A 20,956-nucleotide genomic window follows, 5' to 3' on the forward strand; every position below is an offset into this window, starting at 1 on the left:
AACCATGAGGTCATCTCATCCACCTGTTCACCCATCTACCCATCCACTGCCACCTCCTACCCGGACCCTCTTTCAACAAATACAGTTTAATCATCATGATTATCATTCATTCATTCATTCATTCACTATTTATTGAGCACCTACATTATACCCAAGCACTGTTCTAGGGCCTGGGGCTACAGCAGTGAACAAGACACATGAAAAGTCGTCTGCCCTTGTAGACTTTACTTTCCAGGGGATATTTAAGGCAAAAAAAAAAAAGATACAAAGACAGATAGATAGATGTACATGTACATCTACATCTCTATCTACATTCCAGAGAAGTTCTGAAACTTCAAAAGAGAATGGGATGGAGATTCCCAGCCTGGGGGGAGCCGTCTGGGGTCCCAGGTCCTTCAGGCTCCCTTCTCTGTTCTCCCTGGTGCTCCGAGAGAGAGGTGTGGGCAGGATGGGGCCAGGCAGGGGACAGATGGGGACAGAAGAGCAGGGGGCTCCACAGGGCAGGAGGAACGGGGCCCAGGAAACCAGGGGGTGAGAAGAAGTGGGATCAGGACCCCAGAGGGTGGGGTGAGGCAGTGAAGCAGAGAAGGGGGACAGTGTGGAAAGCAGGAGGAGATTAGGGAGGGAGCCTGTGAGGAAGGAGGGCAAGAGCGGGGGAGAGGCCGCAAGGGGGAGAGAGGGACAGGCCCAACCTCACCTGCACCAGGTAGTGCTCTGGGGTGGCATCTGAGAGCCGGCCCAGCGTGTAATGGGCTTTGAGCAGTTCATCGTGGATCTGGAACTCCTCCTTGCAGTTGTACCTGCCAGGGGCAGAATGGAGACTGAGTCAGGCAACCTCCACAGCCAGTATCCGCTCCACCCTCACCAGGCCTACGGCAGGGCCACCCCGTCCCACCCACGCATTTATGATAGAGGTTGCCCACTGTCCCCCAATACCCACTCTCCCCTTCTTCCTCAGCATTAGTACCCTGGAATTGTGACTGGGCCATCCAGCTGAAGACTACATGTCCCAGCCTCCCTTGCAGCTAGTGTGATCATGTGATTCAGTTCTGGCCAATGGGATGTGAGAAGAAGTGATGTGTGCAACTTCTGGGCCATCCCCTTAAAGAGAAGATGCGTGCCCTCTACCCTTCCCTCCTTCTCCCTGTCTAGCATCCAGAAATGACGGCAGAAAGTAGATGCTGATGATGGTGGGGCAACAAGAGAGGAGGAGCCTGACTGATCATGGAGCAGCCACATCAGCCTGGAGTACCTCCTGGACTTTTGTGTAGAGAGAAGCTTCTGTCTTGTTTAAGGCCTCCTTAAACAAGGCTTAACAAGAACCATCCCAGACGGTCCCTCCATCAGATTGTCTCTGAGAACAACCCCACACTGACAACCCCCTAGCACAGTGCAGTGGTTCAGGACCCAGGCTTTGGGGCCATGTGGCCTGGGTATGACTCCAACTCCACTGCTCAGTAACTCCACGGCTTTGGAGTTACTTGCTCTATAGCTCCGTTTCCAGTAATTGCAACCTCCTAAGGGCTGCTGTGAGAAGACAATGCGCTAATGAAGTAAGTGCTTAGCCCAGTGCCTCGAAGACTGTGATCGTTTAGTAATCTAACTACAATTACTAGCAGTAGTTCTACCTCCACACAGGGCCATTTCAAACAAAACCCACAGCTTTCTGTAGATGCTAAACCAGGGGGAGCGCTGTGCACTCAAGACCCAACAAGTTTCTGTGCTGATTATAACAATGAATAAGACACAGCCTCCCAGAGCTCGTGATCTGGGGTCTGAGCCTCTTTACAAAAGGAAAGGCAGGGTGGGGGAATGACTGGGGTGGGGAGCACGAGACAGGAGTCCAGAGACCTGGGCTCCCTCGGCCAGCTCTGCCTCCATCACACGGGACCCGTGGCGAGCAAACCCTTCTGCCTCCCGAGACTCAGTTTCTGCGTCTAGATCAGTTTTCACATCTGATCTAATAGCTATCAGATCAGGAGTGAGCAAACCTTTCCTATAAAGGACCAGATAGTAAATACTTTAGGCTTTGTGGGCCACGCAGTCAGCTGCAACTACTCAACTCTGCCGTTGCAGCCTTAAGCGTCCGCTGACAATATGCAAATGAGCGGAAGTGGCAGTGTCCCAACGAACTCTTATTTACCGAAACAGGAGATGGGCCTGAAGGATATGGTTTGCCAGACCCTGTACTGGATGATCTTCTAAGGTCCCTTGAACCTCAAACAAGCTACAACCCAAGGATCACTGGGTCACGGCTGGCTCCAGGGAGCACACAGTCTCACTACAGTGGATTTTTGAAGCAGACCGGTGACTGTCCTGAGCCACACCACGCTTAAATATTTTGAATGTCATCCCTACATATCCTGATAAGGAAACTGAGGCCCCGAGAGGGAAAAGTATCTGCCCACGGTCACAGAGCAGGGCAGAGGCAGAGCCAGGCCCAGGACACGAGGTTCCAACACTGCGCTCAAGACCCGAACCTAGTTTTGTCATCTGCTAGTCCAAAGACTATATATCAAGTCCCTTTTTTCTTTTTTTAATAAATTTATTTTATTTTTTTTATTGCTGGCTGTGTTGGGTCTTCGTTGCTTCGCGCAGACTTTCTCTAGTTGCGGTGAGCGGGGGCTGCTCTTCGTTGTGGTGCGCGGACTTCTCATTGCGGTGGCTTCTCTTGTTGCGGAGCACGGGCTCTAGGCGCATGAGCTTCAGTAGTTGTGGCTCGCGGGCTCTAAAGCGCAGGCTCAGTAGCTGTGGCGCACGGGCTTAGTTGCTCCGCGGCATGTGGGATCTTCCCAGACCAGGGCTCGAACCCATGTCCCCTGCATTGGCAGGCAGATTCTTAACCACTGAGCCACCAGGGAAGCCCTCAAGTCCCTTTTATTTAACATCTCTTTTCCTCCCCTTATCATGAGCACAGTAACGTATTATGACTGCAATTTTCCTGTCAGGCCCCAACGGCGGCAGGCCGGATTTATCATTCCCACTCCTCAGGTTTCTTTATACAGAAGGCCCCATCTGCTAACTCTCTGCCAAACGTCTCTGCGTGGAACACATTTAATTCTTAGCTCATCATGTCCCACTTCCTCCATCCTGGAGGAGTCCAGAGGCAGGGAAGCTTGGTGGGCAGATATGATATAAGACAAGGCTTCCTGACTCACCAGGAGACGGATCCAATGCCCCTTCTGTCTCCCTGGCCTCAGGCTCCCAGCACCCGCTCCTTCCCTGGGCCCACAGGACGAATGCAGTGTGTCCAGGTCTCTCAAAATATGGGGCCAGAACAAACCCTCAGCCCCCTCTGGGAATGTCCTTGAAGGGCCTAATTAGGAGAGTTGACCAACAGCTTCCAGCTTTTTCAGCCCAAGGCCCTTTAATGGCCCGGTGTTGACCTCAGTTTCGAACCATAATTACAGGTTGGGGGGGGGGGGAATCTACATTTTATGCATCTAAGAATTAAACTTCCTTTGAAAACATCAGCCAAAAATTACTCTCAAAAGGGTGTACCCCCTCCCCCAGCCACTCTTCCCTCTCCACACTCCCTGGCACTGTGACATGGTAAGTAATATGGGCTAAGAGACCCGCGACAGACACCGGCTCTGCCACCCACTTCCTGTGTGACTCCAGACAAACTGCTTAACCTCTCTGGGCCTCAGTATCTTCATCTATGAAAGCAGTTTGGAGACGTTAAGTGCTGTATGCCACCACCCCTCCAGGCAGCTCCCCCCAACCATGTCTTCAGGGGACACGGTCACACTCGTCCTGCCACTCACGTGATCACGACGGGGGCCACCTTGTTGGGGATGATGGACTTGGCCTTACTGTTGTGCAAGCCCGTGGTCTGGAAGGAGTGGACACTGAGTGAGTGCCGACCGTCCATCGTGCCGCCGTTCTGGAGGCCCTCAAAGGGGGCGCTGGCTGACACTGTCTGCTGGGCTGTGCTGGCCGTTGTACCCATAGTCTGCCGGCGGCCTCAGGACCCAAAACCTGTGGGGCAAGAGGTCAAGGAGGGCGTGGGAAAAGCCACAGCAGGAAGGGACCCAGCCCACCCACCATCACTACCCTGTGAACAGATACACAGTCTGAGGCCCATGAGAAGGCCAGCTCACCCTGCAGCTGGAGACAGAGGGTGGGTTTGCTGCCTCCACGCCGGTGCCCAGCAAAGCACATGTTCGCGGAGCACCTACTGTGTGCCTGGCCCCCTGCTGCTGCCTTGGGGGGAGTTATGGACATGGAGAGTCAAGAAGATGTAGCCCCCTGACCCCTTACAGCTTACACTCCCCTAGTGAAGATAAGACAGGAAGGGGTTAACCATCCCCATCAGGGCAGGACCTAGGCCTCCAAGTAATTGGGGCAGGCCACATGGAGGCCACGCCCTCTAGACTCGGGGAAGGAGGAGGCCATCACCAGAGGGAGAACCAGAGGCAGAGGCAGAGGGAAGTCTGGAGGCAGATTTGAAGGATTTGGATGGGAACAGGACGCAGGAGGATATTCTAGCCGTGAATGTCACAAAATGAGGCCAGGGAAGTCCAGATTGGGTGAGTTCTCAGCAGATCAAGGGTTCAACAAAAGCACCAGGCCCCTGAACTCTACATCAATAACCTCAACACCATCAACATCTCAACAGCCAAAGCTTTTGCCCAACATCCGGCATGCCAGGCATCCTCGTGGATTCCCAATTCCTCTCACAGGGCTCTCTCCTAGGGAAATATTGATAGTTAAGGATGCGCGTAACAAGTGGGCTACAAGGGTGTTTTGTTGATCGCAATGTTACTTACAGTAACAAAACACTGGAAACAGCCTGCAACGGGATTTGCTGAATAAATTATGGGGTATCTCTAAGGTGGAATGTTAAACAGCCTTAAAAATATCTTATTGACTGATGTGGAACGATATCTAGGAAACAGGAATGGAAGGAGCAGGCTGCAAAGCAAGTACAGGCTATAATCTCATTTTAATGCATGAACATGTATCAGGAGAAAAATCTGGGAGGAGGCACAAGATGCTAATCCGAGTCATCACCTGGTGATGAGATTATAGACAATTTTTATTTTCTCCTTTTTCCTTATCTGCATTTTCTGATTTTTCTCCTCTGAACACTGGGTAATAAAATCTATTTAAAACAAATAAAAAGAATGGCTGGGGAAGCAGGCCAGGAGAGCTGTTAAGAGCTGGTAGAGGGTGTGGGGACGACTGGCTCAGGCGTCCAAGAACCAGGGCCGCTGGGAAGGGAAGGGAAGGGAAGGGAAGGGAAGGGAAGGGAAGGGAAGGGAAGGGGCTGGGAATTCCACACAGACCCAAGAGAGGGGGCGACAGACATGGGAGACAGAGGCTCAAAGAACTTTCTGAGAGCCCAGCAGCAGCTGGCCCCATGTGGCGGTGACGAACCAGGATCAGGAGGGGGAGGGAGAGACCTGCCCGGCCAGCCCCCACCCCCGACCTGCACCCTGAGATACTTCCCCTCTGAGAGGATAAGCAGTCTTTAGAACCTGACGACTCCCCTCCGCTCCCCAAGCTGCCCTCAGCCTGGCATGAGCTGTTCCCCCTCAGGCAGCAGGGGCTACCTGTCCCCCACCATCCACGCTCCGTCCCTACCCTCTCATAAGCAGCAGCAGCACCTCAGGAAGTGGATGGTGGGGTCAGGGGTCAGCATGTCAGTCTGAAGGCTGAGCTCACTGCGCCCTCTCCCCTCCCAGATCCTGAGTCAGAGCTCCTGGTCCCAAGGCAGGCGCTCCCAGGGCTTCCCCCGGCTGTGCCCTCAGGCGCCGCCTCCCCAGAGCCACCTAGACAGAACGACTGCTCATTCCATCCCTCCCAGCACGCCAAACCACCCCCCTCTCGCTCTCCAGTCTGGAAAGGGCTCCCCACCTCTCTCCAGCCCAGCCTTGTCACCCCTGACAACTCCCAGCAGCTGGGTGACAGCGCTGCTAACACGCTAACCTAGTGTTTCTGTAAGAGCCTCATCACGACTCTCCACACCCGGTCCAATCTCTCTCTTTTTGTTTTTCTCGGTAGAAGATGGAAGGAATGAGCCTCTGTTTCCAAACAGAAACACAGGCGCTCAGAGCGGGTGAGGGGCTGCACAGTGGACCCCCAGCTGACCGTCAGCAGAGCCAGAACCTTCTCTCCGCTTCGCCTGCCACAGCAGGCCCCCAACACGGCTCACCAACTTTCCCCAGACCCCTCTCAGCAGCCTGGGCCAAGGAGGCATGGGTGGGGACAGCCTCCTCCAAGAACAGGACTCGGGAGGCTGTCCCAAAGGAGGGAGTGACGGACAGGACATGGGAAGGGCCTGCAGGAGGCAACAGCTGGCTACAGCTGCCAGGCCAAGGCTGGGCCCTGCTCCCACGGGGCTGGGCCAGGCCTGGCACCTCCATCTCGCCTGCCCCTCGCCTCCCCCAAAGCTCCAGCTCCTGCCTTCTTTGTCTCTCAAGGGCTCCACAGGCGGTGACAGGCCCCAGCCGGTCCCTATAAGGACAGCCCGGAGACAATACAGATGTGCACAGCTGCAGGCGTGGGGGAAAGACCATATCGTCTGAAAGTTGATCTGTCTCCAAAATGTCTAGAGGAGGGGGAAACCCTGGGATTCCCAGGCTCCTCACTCTGCAACTCTCCCCCTGAAGCCTCTCCACCCCACCTGGAGTGAGCCTCGCCAGCAAAGCACCCTTCATCCTGCTGGCCACATGCTGTGGGGCCTTGGGCAACTTACTTCTCCCCTCTGGACCTCGGCGGCCCCAGCCATAAAATGACAGTGCAGGATGGGACAGTCTGAAGGCCCCTTCCAAATGGATCTGGCTCCTAAGATTGGCAGTCCTAGTGGTGATACCACTGCTGTCCACTGCCAGGGCCAGGGGTCAGCAAGGGCAGACATGTAGGTGGGGTCCCTAGTGCTCAAACCTCTGCTGGGGGGAGAATCAGGGTAGACTAGGATGAGACTAGATAGTAAGATAGGGGGGGCGGGGGGGGGGGTCTATGAGCCTGGATGGTTTTGCAAACAATTAGGCCTTATTTTCCTAACTTCTAACTAAAAGCTAACATTTCCTTAACCACAAGTGAAGGCCACTCCTGCTGTGTCGCAAAGCCCAGGACATAGTCACCACTGAGCTCAGAGACGTTTTCACATCACACAGCAGCCGTGCAGGTATCTGGAAACGTGGCTTGCACTCATCACTCCCTTCACACCACTGTAATTATCAGACCTGGGTCCCCTGCCCCCCAGATCTCGGGTGACAGGACCGGCCAACTCTGGGCAACTCTGCGCCTCATGGTCTTGATCCCCCAGAGCGGGATCCAGATTCACACAACCGCCTTTCACTCAACAAGCGTGGAGAATGTGACGATCCGAGCGAGAAGCCTAGCCTCACCTTACGAAGCCAGCTGTAAAGAAGCTGCCATGCCATTTGCAAAATGGGGTTCTCCACACTTGGGACCATCGAACCAATCGCAAATGCCTGCATGTCCATCATGCTGGCCACATGCCCTCAAAGGCACACCCCAGATGAATGTCCCCATCAAAGCCAAGTCACAGCAGCCTTGACGCTGGTGTGTCTTGAAAAAAATAAAATTTAACCTTAACTCACTTAATGGATTATCGTGTTAATGCAAGAATATCTAAGGACATGTATTACTACATCACAAGTTTGTTTTTTAGTATTTTGATAGCACTCTCAATAAAATTTACTCCCTCTGTAATCCCAAGTATTTAATTTGTGCATTTAAAAACATCATTCCGAGAAGGGATCTGTGAGCTTCTGCCATTCTGCTACAGGGGCTCTTGGCAAATAAAAAAGGGAACCACTGCTTTAAGGGAAGACCATGCCCCACCAAATACAGGCCCCCTTCCACGTTTCTCCTGTGCTTCTGTTTGTTAACATTTCAAAGCACCTACTAAGTGCCAGGCACCATGCTGGGTGCTTTACAACATATGATGCCCCCTACACACAACCCTATAAGGTTCAGGCCTCACTGTGTCCATTTCAGGTGAAGACAGCTGGCCTTTGCTAAGTGGCAGCATAAGCTTGCCTCCCTGCCTCTTCACAGCTGACCCTGACAGCAAGAACACCCCACACACTCTCCTCTCCCTCTTGGATCTGCTTGACCACCACTCAGGGACCTTAGGGACCCCCATCCACTTCACTCTCTGCCAGAGCACCCAGACACGACCTCTTAGAGGGGAAGAGAGACGCACAGTCTCCCATGCAGGGAGCGAGGACTCCAGACCCCATTTCACCCACAAAAGTCCTCAGTGACCAGCTAAGAAGCCACAGAATCAACTGGGCTGCAGTTACAACAGCATTTGAGAAAGTTCTACACATGGACATGCCACCCTCCTGCCTCTGGGCAATCACACAGCAGTCAGTCCCTGTCGGGAACCAGCTGCAAGCTGACACAGTCCTTGCAGATTAAAGCATGGCAAAGTCCTGCTTAATTCTTGACAGGACCCGAAAGAGTTATTAGAGGAGATATGAGTCTTGGCCCATGAGGTTGCTTGCGGTTTCTCTAACTATAGTTTGTCCTTGGCATATTTTGGTAATCACAGTCTGTTCTCACGCATGTTTATATTCTGGTTCGCAGTATGTTTTGTACTATAACTTCAACATTAAGGAAATACTGCCTGATGATTCTGTCTTGTGATTTTAACAAAAACATGTACTGCCTACTGCAATCTGTAAAAAGAGTTTTGATGGGAAATAAAGGTGTGTGTGCTTGTATACCACCCTCCTGACCCTGTCTCTTCTTAATCCCCTCACCTGCTCTCAGGACTTGTTCCTCAGTCTAACAGCGACTGACAAGTCCCGAGAGAAAAGAAACCACCCTATGGAATCTTTCACAGAGAGGTGACCTCATTTCTCCAAGAAGAATCAAACTTCAGGAGCTGGAATATTAGATCCAAGTCATCAACTAACTGCCTGATGCTATAGCATAAACGCCCAGCTTGCCGGAGCAGTGAGCCTCTCGTCAATGGCTGTATTCAAGCCAAGGGGATGCTGCAGACAACCATTCTGGGTCCTAGAGTGGGCATGACAGACAAGAGGTTCAACACCTGATTCCTAAGGCCCCGGACCTAAACATCGCAGGAGCCCAAGTCCATTTCTTTTCATATGATTCTTGGTAGAAGTGAATCATCACCATTCTGGTCTCAGTTTCCCCATCTCTCATCCAAAGCTCACAGTCCCCCCTCTCCCATGTCTTCTGTCCTGGTCATGGAACAGCAGCCATGACCTCCAGCTTGTCAAACCCTACGGACTTGGAAAAGATGAATGGTGGCTTTTCCAAAGCAGAGTCTGGCTCTTGCAACTGAAGCAGAAAGCTGGACATCTGCTCCTGACCCAGCCACCACCCTGCCCCATCCCTTTCTCCTGCCATTCCTGCCCGCCAGACCCTCTTGCAAAATCCCAAGTCCTGCCTTAGGGAATGCTGTGATCACAGGAACTTCCACAAATGGCCGTCACCAAGGCCCCCAAAAGCAGAGATTCAGAGCTGGCTACACCCCTGGAGGTTACCTAGTCCAACCTTCTCTTTCTACAGATGAGGAAACTGAGGTCCAGAGAGGGAAAGTGATGAGCTCCAAGTCATAAGGGAAGAGGTCATAAGGACAAAACTGGGACGCAGGGCTCCTGCCTCCCAACTCCAGGCCCCCTGGCTGGGCCATGCTGACTCTGGCCTGAGGCAAGGGGAAGCTTTTGCTGTGAGCGCAGGAAGATCGATTTGAGCAGACATTGTACCGCTGGCCAAATCAGGGGGTGTTGGTCAAGCATGTGATTCCTATGCCTACCTTGGGTGAGCAGGAAGGGGAGGGTCTAAACAGGGTGCCTGAGATAGCCAGTAACCCTGAGTGTTGACCCAGAGGGACGCCAGGAGGGCCAGTGGGTGGACCTCTGATTGCAAAGCATTTGACGTATATTATCTCATTTAATCCCGACCGAAAGAAGAGGTGCCAACTCTTACAACTCAATATTAAGTTAACCAAAAATCCAATTTACAATGGCAAAAGATTTAAAGGTACATACGGATGCCAAATAAGCATATAAAAGATGTTCAGCATCTTATGTCATCAGCAAAATGCACTAGAATGACAATTTTTTTTTTCTCTTTTTGGCTGTACCGCATGGCATGTGGGATCTTAGTTCCCTGACCAGGGATTGAACCAGTACCCCCTGCAGTAGAAGCATGGTGTCTTAATCACTAGACTGCCAGGAAAGTCTCATAGAATGACAAATTTTAAAAGGCCAACAACATCAAGTGTTGGTAAGGTTGTGGAGGAACTGGAGACACGGTGCTTAAGTGTAACATCGCACAGCCACTTTGGAAGACAGCTTTGTAGTTTTACAAATTTAAACATACAATTACCATATGACTCAGCAATTCTACTCTCAGGTAACTAACTACCCAAGAGAAATGAAACCATGTCCAGAAAAAGGCTTGTACACAGCAGCATTATTCATTGTAGCCCCCAACTGAAATCAACTCACATGTCCATCAACTGGTGAACAGATGAAAAAAATGTGAAAAACATGCACATTTATACAATGAAATACTACTCAGCAATAAAAAAGGAACAAGTTACTGATATACACATGACATGGGATGAACCTCAGAAACATCGTACTAAGAGAAACAAGCAGGCCCCAGACACTTCAAACTATATGGCTCCATTTATATGACATCCGAGAAAAGGCAAAACTACAGGGGCAGAAAGCAGATCGATGGCTGTCAGGGACAGGGGAGTCGACTGCACAGGGGCTCGAGGGTACCTTTAGGGGATAGAATTGCTCTATGTATTGAATGTGCTGATTACACAACTACATACATTTGCCAGTGGTGAACTGTACACTTAAAATGGGTGAATTTTGTCGTATGAAGTTTGCCTAAATAAATCTGTTAAAAACAAGAGGAGCTCGCCCCCCTCATCACACCTTCCTCCTTAGCTCCACAACTCACCCACTGTGCAACCTCAGCCAAGCTACCTCTCTGGACCTCAGTTGCCACATCAATGAAATGGGGACAACAGCAGTACCTCCCCTGAGGGGTTGCTATGAAGGTTCAACAATACAGTTGACCCTTGAACAACATGGGGGTTAGAGGCGTTGACCCTCCGGGCAGTCTAAGATCCGTACCCGCAGTTCTGTGTACCTGGATCCAACCAACCACAGATCGTGCAGTAGCTAGCTATTGAAAAAAACTCATGTATAAGTGGACCCGCACAGTTCAAACCTGTGTTGTTCAAGGGTCCACTGTGTAACTATGAAAGTCCTCAGAACAGGGCCTGATCAGTAAGTCCTCCATAAAAATCAGCTGTTATCATGCACTGCAGAGGTGGGGGCAGGGATCAATCAGACTCTGGAGCTGGGCTGTGCAATACAGTAACCACCGCTGCACTGGCTGCTGAGCCCTTGCGATGTGGCTGTCCACACTGGGATGTGCTGCAAGTGTAAAATACACACTGGATTCGAAGACGTAGTACAAAAAAAAGTGAAATATCTCATTAACAATTTATTATGTTGATTATATGTCAAAATGATAATATTTTGATATACTGGGATTAAATAATACATGTTACTAAAATTAAGTTCACCTATTTCTTTTTACTTTTTTATGTGGCCAGTTAAAATGACACGTGGTGAAACTAACACAACATTGCAAACCAACTATACTTCAATTAAAAAACACGTGGCTCACTTCATACAGGTATCCCCCATTTTTTGAAAGTTCGCTTTATGCCACTTTGCTTTTACAAAAGACCTACATTAGTAACTGTTTCCGCTAACCAAGAGAAATCTGAAGAGGATTTTGCTTTTACCACAAAAAAAAGTGGAAAACAAAAATAGTGTTGAGCGTTTGTTTTGCAGGAGCCGTTACAGGGGCCACGCACCCCTCACCAAGCTCCTTCCCAGGAACCACTCTCGGCATGTCAGCAGCAAGCCCAGAGGTTTGAACTGCGTCGGTGCGCATCTGTGCTTTATCCAACTTATTTCGTGCATTGTTAGCAAGTGCATTTGTCCTAAGGTAATTGTTTCTCCGCTGGATGCCACTTCAGCTAACAAAGCTTCCACAGGAATGCTCTACCTTCGGGTAGCGGGGAAACCTGTACTCCTGTTGGACAGTGCTGCTGAGTCTCAAGTTCTCCGTGGTCCTTGAGGGCCCCTCTCGGCAGCTCAGGGTCCTCAGGGTTGAGCCCAATGCCTGCTGCAGGCAAGAACTTAAAACCCTCTGTTTGAGGCATGAGGAAACCCCAGGAAGGCAGTGGCAGCATTTCCATTTAACAGATAGAAAGTGAGAACTCCCCCATTTCCATTTAACAGATAGAAAGTGAGAACTCCCCAACACCCTCACACCTAGTTGGGGGATCCAGTGGTTTCGACTCTACGTGAAGCATGGACTCTGGGGCCGAAATCTGGCTGATTCCGATCTTCTCGCCTCTACCACGTATTAGTCGTGTGGCACATGCTTAACTTCTCTGAGTCTCAGTTTCCCCAACTATAAACTGGGGACCATAACTCTACCTCCCTAATTGGATCGTACGGGAATGAAGTAAGTGAATGTGTGTTTAAGGCAACACCTACCCAGCCCAAACACAGCGAGGGCACGACTCACCAGAAGCCCTTCATATCCCCCCAGGCCCCATTCTGCCTGCACTCTCTCCCCACCTTCTCCACATCCCCTCCCTGCAACCACGGACTGGTACCAGATCTAAACCTCCCAGACACTCCCAGGCCAGGGCCAGGGCCGTGCCCAGACACTGCCTATAAAAGGAACGGTCTGAGGGAATAAGTGGGCTCAGCAATCCCCTGGCTCTCATCCCGGGCAAACAACAGGGCCGAGTGGGGCTGGGCCGCAGCAGCTGCCCTACTGCAGTAACACAGAATTACAAGTCTCCCCGTTTCACTCTGCCCGGTGAGCCACCTAGGGAGATTTCCGTCTGCTTCTGGTCTTAATCAAGAACCAAGAGAGCCTAGCTCTGCTCTGGGGCCTTGGGCAAGTCCTCTGACTGCTCTGAAAGCCCACCCACAGATGAATGGGTTCGCACTCCTAGTCGGTCCAAACTGCTCTGCCACCACTGGTCACTGGCCCCTGCCTAGAGTGACTACAGCAGCCTCCTGGAGTCTCTCTCCTTCCCTCCGGAAGGATGGATGACCCCTGCAATCCATCCTCCATGCAGCAGCCAGAAGGATCTCTAAAGTCCTAAATCACATCGTTAGCCCTGCTTAGCTGTTTCCTCTTCTGCAAAGTGGGAGCCATAAACCCTGTCTCGCCTCCCTCAAGGGCTGTTGTCAGTTGCAGAGACAGAAATACCACAAAGACACAAAAAGCCCCACCAGACTGTAAGAATGGAAGGATTATCACGGGAACACGGACGATCACAGGCAGAGGGCGCTCGGGCGGAGGTCATGTCATTTCCTTCCATCACACTGTAACATGCAAACCCCTCAGCCCGGCGGACAGGCCCCCACCCCTCCCTTTGCTATGATGCCCCAGCCACTGGCCACGTCCTCCTCCTCCTTCCAACACCCCAGACCCTCTCCTACTCATGAAAGCTTCTTACCCACCACCCCTCCACCTGGAGCACTCTGCAGCCTGCTCATGTGGCTGCCCCTTCCCCTAGTCTTGGCTCAAACGTCCTTCCTCAGAAGCCTCTCTGAGGTCCTGGCGATGCTGTCTGTCCACACACACCCCTCAATTCTTCTCCAGCTTATGACCTCCTTTTATTTTTCAATTGCCTCATTGATGGGATTATGTCTGTAGCAGCAGCCTCCCCAACTTCCCAAGAGCAGGACAGTGCCTAATTTGTCCACGCCATGGCCCCAGCACCAGAACAGTGCCCAGGTCCCAGTAGATGCTCAGGAAATATTTCTGAGATGAACAGATGACAACCTGGGGGCATCTGCAGCTTTCAGGACTCACAGAAGAGCACCCGGCATCAAGGAGCAGGTCTCAGTGCACACAAGAGTGTGCGGGGGAAGATGCTCCCACCCCGCACTTTCTCACCTGGACTGCTCTCCTCCCCCACATTCTACCCGCCCTTGGAAGGTAAAGCCCAGCTCCTCCAGGAAGCTCTCCCAGACTGACTACACATCCACCCCCATCCCTCAACTCCCACAGCCCACTGTGAGCATCACAAAATGGGACATTCCATTCCTTTCCACTGCATGCTGTTCCCAGCAGGGGCCATCCTGTGTCCTTCCTGGCTCTGTCCCACTGAGGGAGCCAGACACACAATTGCTGATGGAACAAATCAGCTCCATCACTTCACCTTCCCACCCTGCCCGGCTCCTTGTTGATGGGACCAAGGATGGCACCCAACAACAAGCAGGTACAAAAGGGGGAAGATGTTTAAATGTTATGGTACTCATTCCTGAGCTGGGGGACTGAGTACGGTATTTATTTTCTTTTTTGCTTATCCATCACTTCTAAATTTCCTACAATGAACATGATTACGTTGGGAATGTTTTTAAGTGCGGTTATGTGTCATAGTTTCAAAGTTGGACAAAGGTCACAGCTCCTCACCCAGTGCATCCCCCACCTTACCCCCCCAAGTCCCCCTGTGCTCCCTCGGCTCAGTGCCTTTGCCACCCTCTGCCTGTGGTCATCCATGTTCCCATGATAATCATTCCACTCCTGCAGCCTGGTGGCACTTTCTGTGTCTTTGTGGTTTCTCTGTCTTTGCTGCTGACAACCACCTTCAAGGGAGGCGAGACAGGGTTTCCGGCTCCCACTTTGCAGAGAGGAAACAGCTAAGCAGGGTCAATGACGTGAATTTCCCCAGGCTACGTGGCTTAGTAGAAGCAGAGTTCTGGTTTCTGCTGTGTCGTAGCCCCTCACCTCATGTCTCTGGTGGTCACCGAGACCAATCCCTTCGCAACCGCTGCCCCTTAGCCTCCTTCTTTTTAAAATTAGGACAAGATCAATTTTTAAAAAATAAAGCTGTCTGGGGTCTGAGATTGCAGGAGACCTTCACCAGCTAAATTATATGTTTCTGAAGTGTTTTTAGTTTTTCTAAACCAAAAAAAAAAGGTTAAAAATTAAAAACAGAAGGTGGATGAATGTTTGGAAATAGTGCCATGTGTCCATCAGGTGGGCTGCCTCCGTGAGGTGGGCCTTGTGTTCGGGGCTTCAGCCTGCAAACCGGGGGGAGCCTCTGGAGGTGGGGCGAAGGTGGGCAGAGTGACCGGGCGGCCAGCCGAGGAGCTGTGGAGAGCGGGGGCCAGTGTGGGGCAGCAGCGGAGCCGGGGGATCACCCTGCAGATGGACCCCTGGGCTGGGAGAAGCAGCAGGCCCCGCCCTCAGTGAAGGGGCAACAAGCCTCCCTCTCGGCTCACCTGACAGGCGGAGGGCAGAGAGGGGGCGCCTGCCTGCTCCGCGGCCAGCAAAGACCCTGGAACTTGCTACCAGGTGCTCCAGTGGGGCTGGGGGTTCCTGGAATTCAGGACCCTCGGGAAAGAAAAGGGCCCTTTCCAGCACCCCTAGTTACCTGCTTCCAGGCCGGGGGAACCCCCCATCTCTGGAGCTCCCCATGGTGGGTCAGCTGTGCCTGATAGGAAGCTCTGCTTATATGGGATCTTGGACGGGGGACAGCACTTTCTCAGCACACCCCGACCCTCTGAGAAGAGGGTGGCCCACCTCTCTCATTCTGACCACGCCACGGGGCTGGCTCCAGCCCCCTGAAAGCCTTTCTCCCTCAGGCTCAGCCCCTGCTTCCCTTCCTGGCCTGGGGCGTGTGGCTTTCTGGTCCCAAGGCAGGACTGGCCTCCTCCTGAGAAATCTCCCTGGGTGAGGCTCTGCTGACCCCGAACCGCTGGCCCAGTTTCTCAGCCTGGGAACATCCTCAGGTTTGATCAAAATGCCCACAATGCCTTCATCCCCTCCCTCCCTCCGTCTGCACTAAACAAACCAGAGAGGGGACAGGGCAGCTAGCTGAGCACATGGCTGCCCACGGCCAAGACCACACTCCGTATCTCCCTTGCAGCTACCTGGGGCCAGGTGACTAATTCTAGCCGATGGAACATAAGGGGCAGTACGTGCCCTTGGCAAATTCCAGATCCTTCCTTATGAGCCCCCTTTGCCCCCTTCCTCCATCCTGCCGCCTGGAACATAAGCGCGATGGCTGACGGTTCAGAGCCGTCTTGAACTGCCAGCACGTGAAGCCACACCCCGGGAATCTGTGGAGCCGAACCACCACACCAGGCCTGGACCGCAAAGCTCTGGGCTCAGACAGGACAGAGGAATAAACTTCCATCTTGTGTAAGCCACTGTTATTTGGCTTTTCCTATTACTCACAGGCAAATCTAATCCTGACTGATGCACTCCGTCATTTTTAGGGTTGGCCCTCAATGACCATACACCGCAAGGCACAACTTCCTTCTCTCCCCTCTCACGGTAGAACACTGGGTTCCCTGCCGGTCATGCTCGAGCAGGTCGATGCCAGGATCCTGTGAGCCCAGCCCTTGCTGGGGCCACGGCGGCTCACGAATACAGAAGACACTATCCCTGGCCACCAGGGCCCATGGCGCACACGCGTCACAGGACCATCAACTGATAGGCCGTGTGGTGCAGGAGCTTTCCCCGAATCAGTTGTATAAATCTAGAAAGTTCCAAGCTGCTAAATGTTTGTTCTACAGTGTAGGTAGAGCCTTGGGTTCCATTCCTCCAAAAAGGTAGAGAGAAATCGCAAGAGTCTCCCCATCTGGAGTCTCTCTGTGTCCCTCTCGGGGGCCTTTCTGAGCAGGGGAACTCCCTGGAAAACAAGAAGGTATTATCTGGCTGGGAGGGACCCTGCCTGTAGGTTCTTTCAAGGACGAGCAGGAGGGGAGTGTAGAAATCCCCAGGGAGGCGCCAATCAACTCTGGGAAGGACATTCATTCTGTGCCTGAAAGAGCCTAAAGCCCCCGTCCATCTCAGATTGGGATTAGGGGGAGGGCCCTGGGGAGAGCAGGGTTAAAAGTATATGGACATGCTCATGTGCTCAGTGATGGTGCACAAAGAAGCTGGGCATCTGGGCATTTTCAAGGTCAGCAGAAACCTAGAGTCTCCTGACACCACGCCCAGGACCCTGACCCTGCTGACACTCTCCTGGCTGCTTCCAGGGACTGGGCCCCAAAAGGCCAGTGGGAACTTACACTTGAACCCCAATTCTGACCTCCAGCAATGCCACAGGGACCCAAAGTATCATTTTAAGGAGCTGGGAAGAACCATGACCCAATTCTGGGATTTGTCCCCATCCCTCCCACCCCTGCGGCCTCCAGTCCAGACTCCCTTGCCTGGCCTTCAAGACCCCCGTTCCCACCCTCATCATCCCCTATTTACCCTCCACACCCCCGACATTCCAGGCAAAGCCAGGTCCCAGCTACCCTATGGTGTGGAGCAGGAAAAGCCCCAGGAGATGTTTCCCTCCAGCACAGGCTCTCTGAGAGGCCTCAAGTTCAACACAGCCCTCTCTGGGCCACACTTGATTTCCACCTAGAAAGTGAGGGAGCTGGACAAGATGAGTAGGACATTTTAGCAGCTCAATCCTTTGCACAAAATCAATCTTTCATGGAAGTCCAGTGTGTAAAACAGCCAGAAGCAGAGCTGCTGTGCTGGCTGCCAGCTCAGGAAGGGGGTTGCTGGGCTTCTTGCCCCCAGACCCACCGTGGGGTCCCTTCCTAGGGGAGCAGCTCCAGAGCTGCCGGCCAGAAATGCTCAAGGCCCTTTACTGCTTGGACATCCCAGGACACATCCGGCCCTTCCCTGCCTCCATGCCTCCGCCCTCCTGGTCCAACAACCAGGAACACCATCCCCACCCTCACCCCGTCACCCCATCCATCAACGTCCAGTGGAAATGTCCCCCTCCCCTCCAAAACTTCCAAAACGCAGCCTGTACCCCGCACGACCCTGACCTTGAGCCCACTGGCCCAGTGTTCGGAAAGTACATGCCTCATCTCCCCACTCTGGATCTGATGCTCCTCCGGGGCCCCCACAGGGTTGAACCCACAATAGTTGTAGGTTCCTAATGTCATTTTGCTAAACAAATTTCACATCCACTATCTCATTTCAGCTTCAGAAAAACCCTATGAGAAAGGCAGAAGTGCAAGCTATTATGCCATTTAGCAGATGGAAAAACTGAGGCATGGAGAGTTTATTACATGACATAACAACACAGCCAGGCCTCTGGTTCGCAGCCTGGGCCCTTTGTACTGCATCATCCATGCATCCACCTACTCTTCCATTTTTCCCGTAGCCACCCTCACTTTCCCAAAAGACACTGGGAAGCTTAACCCAGGGACCCGGCAGAAGGCAGAGAACAAGCTGAACCCAGGGAAGAGTGCCCCTTCCAGGGCCACAGCTTCTCACACACCCCTGGCAGCCAGATGCCTGGGGTGGGTAACAATGGAGCTAAAAATAGGGCAGGAGGCTGAGTGGCCAGCTGCAGGAAACACCTGCCTCAGCTGCAGAACAAACACAGAGGAAGTCACCATGCTCCAGGGCTCCCCTACTATGGGGCCAGGGGAGAGCTGGGGGAGGAGGTTAGAGAAGAAGGGGGCATCAAACTTTCAGTCTGTACCCAGGGCAGGGGCTCAGACCAGCCCACTGCCTGCCCTGGGCCTCATCCCCCAACACCCAACACACACACACACACACACACACACACACACACACACACACACACTCGCAAACACAAGACAGGGTCTAAATTCCCCTTAGGCACCAACATGTATCTTAGAGTCATAGCCACCTTTGAGACCCTAGTCTGTCCCTCTTATTCTACAGAAGAGGAAACTAAGGTATAGAGTAGGCCAGAGACCTGCCCAGTCACAGAGACAGTGTCCAGCAGGGCCAGGACCGGGGGCCTCCTACCCCTCTCCCTGCACCTCCCTGCTGTTCTGCTTCACTTTACTGAGCAGGGAAGACCCTGACCAGGAAGAGCTCTCTTGCTCCACAGAATGAAGCACAAGGTCAAAGTGTTCTCAGGACAGTACTAAGACGTCGTTGCCTTTCTCACCATGAGGAGCAAAGGCCACAGTGGGTGAAACTGCTAGAGGCTCAGCAGGAGGCCCAGCAGTGGCCCGGAACTGGGCTGGTCATCACTTGCGGTGACAAAATACACCAGTGTCACTTAAGAATGTCCTTGATGGAGCAGTGAAACCGATTAATTTCACTGACTCTCAGCCCTTGAGTACATGTCTCTTCAATATTCTGTGTGCTGACCTGGGAAGAGCACATGGGCTAGTTACTGGCATACGACAGATGTCTGCAGGACAAGCCCTTGTGAGCTGCTCTGCGCTGTCGGCTGAACCAGCCTCTTTGTCCGTGGAGCACCACTTTCATGTGAAAGAATGGCTGACAAACAAATGATGGTTATTCACAATTGGATATTTGGTAGACATTTCCTCAAAAATGAACAAAGTGAGCCTGTCCCTTCAAGAAAAACAACTGACAGCATTTATTGTCAGTGATAAAATTTGAACTTTTAAGGAAAAATTAGAATTCTCGAAAACTTGCATCAGCCATCAGGAATTTAAAAGCTTCATAAAACACAAAGATTTTGCGATGATATGGTTAACATATGTAATTTTTGGATATGATGAAATGAATTGTGCCGCATTTGGAACATCTGAACAGCTCAGTGAGCCAATATTTTCCCAATTACTGATATATGGTGTTACAAAATCACACCTGGTCAAAGAGCCATTCATAGTAGAAGAGAGTCCAATGAATTTTAATGTAACAAAATATGAAAAGTTCATTAATATGTTTACAGATTCTACATTCCCTTTAAGAAACTATCACTTGTTGAACTTTTATGTAGTATCAAAGGAAAATATCCACAGGCTAACAAAATACTCCTCCCTCTTCCAAAAACTTACCTGTGTGAAGCTGGATTTTCTTCCTATACTTCAATTGAAACAACGTATCAAAACAGATTGGGGATTTCACTGGTGGTGCAGTGGTTAAGAATTCGCCTGCCAATGCAGGGGACACGGGTTCGATCCCTGGTCCAGGAAGATCCCACATGCCGCGGAGCAACTAAGCCCGTGCGCCACAACTACTGAGCCTGCGCCCTAGAGCCTATGAGCCACAACTACTGAGCCTGCGTGCCACAACTACTGAAGCCCACGCGCCTAGAGCCCGTCCTCCGCAACAAGAGAAGCCACCGCAATGAGAAACCCGCGCACCGCAACGAAGAGTAGCCCCCGCTCGACGCAACTAGAGAAAGCCCACACACAGCAACGAAGACCCAACGCAGCCAAAAAAAACAAATAAAATAAAAAAAAAACAGATTGAACGCAGGAACAGATATGAGAATCCAGCTGTCTTCTATTAAACCAGACATTAAAGAGATTTGCAAAATGGCAAAACAATGCTACTCTTCCTACCATATTTAAAACATAGTTATTTTTCAGGAAAAAATTTATTTATTTTAACATATAATGGGTTTGCTATCATTATTTTTTAAATGAATGTATAAATATATGCTTTTAAATATACTGTTTTAATTTCTAATATTGTAGATATCAATTTATAAATATACCACCCACATAAACAAGAGCTCTTTGGGGTCTTCAATTTTTAAGAGTGTAAAGGAAGGAATATTGAGACTAAAAAGTTAGCAAATAGCCATGATTTAACCCCCACCATAAGCCGTTGGTTATTGTGTCCTAGCATTATTCCCATTTTGCAGCTACAGACACTGAGGCACAGAGGGTCTCTGTAATCTGCTCAAGGGTACACTGGTGGCTGAAAGCCTCTGAGTGCATGCTCTTAACCTCTAAGCTGTCCCTCACCTAACATCATGCTCCTAAGGTAAGTACAGAAGGATGAACAATGACACACTACAAAGGGAACCAGAGAAGCGAAAGAAGAGAACATAAGTAAATATTTATATAATCTTGGGGCATAACAGAACTTTCTATGAAAATGCTAGAGGAGACATAAAGTTATATATCAATAGACCAGACTACATTAAAAAATGGTCAGCTTTTAACTA

The 20,956-nt window shown here is 51.4% G+C and overlaps 1 protein-coding gene across 6 annotated transcripts in view; it reads right to left on the reverse strand.

The window, feature by feature from the left end:
* The window catches only part of PALD1 (phosphatase domain containing paladin 1), a 110,261-nt gene that overhangs the window by 47,543 nt on the left and 41,762 nt on the right, over positions 1 to 20,956 (reverse strand). For 5 of the 6 annotated variants that reach the window (XM_061181311.1, XM_061181280.1, XM_061181270.1 and 2 more), the window contains exons 2-3: positions 3,768 to 3,981; positions 698 to 800 (exon numbers count right to left, since the gene is read on the reverse strand). In XM_061181311.1, the coding sequence (XP_061037294.1) occupies positions 698 to 800; positions 3,768 to 3,952 (288 nt within the window). In that variant the 5' untranslated portion in view covers positions 3,953 to 3,981. Of the gene's footprint in view, positions 1 to 697; positions 801 to 3,767; positions 3,982 to 6,096; positions 6,133 to 20,956 lie in introns of those variants that run through there. The other variant, XM_061181300.1, reaches the window with a different exon arrangement.

The sequence above is a fragment of the Eubalaena glacialis genome, chromosome 1 (assembly GCF_028564815.1).
Source record: "Eubalaena glacialis isolate mEubGla1 chromosome 1, mEubGla1.1.hap2.+ XY, whole genome shotgun sequence".
Classification (NCBI taxonomy): Eukaryota; Metazoa; Chordata; class Mammalia; order Artiodactyla; family Balaenidae; genus Eubalaena; species Eubalaena glacialis.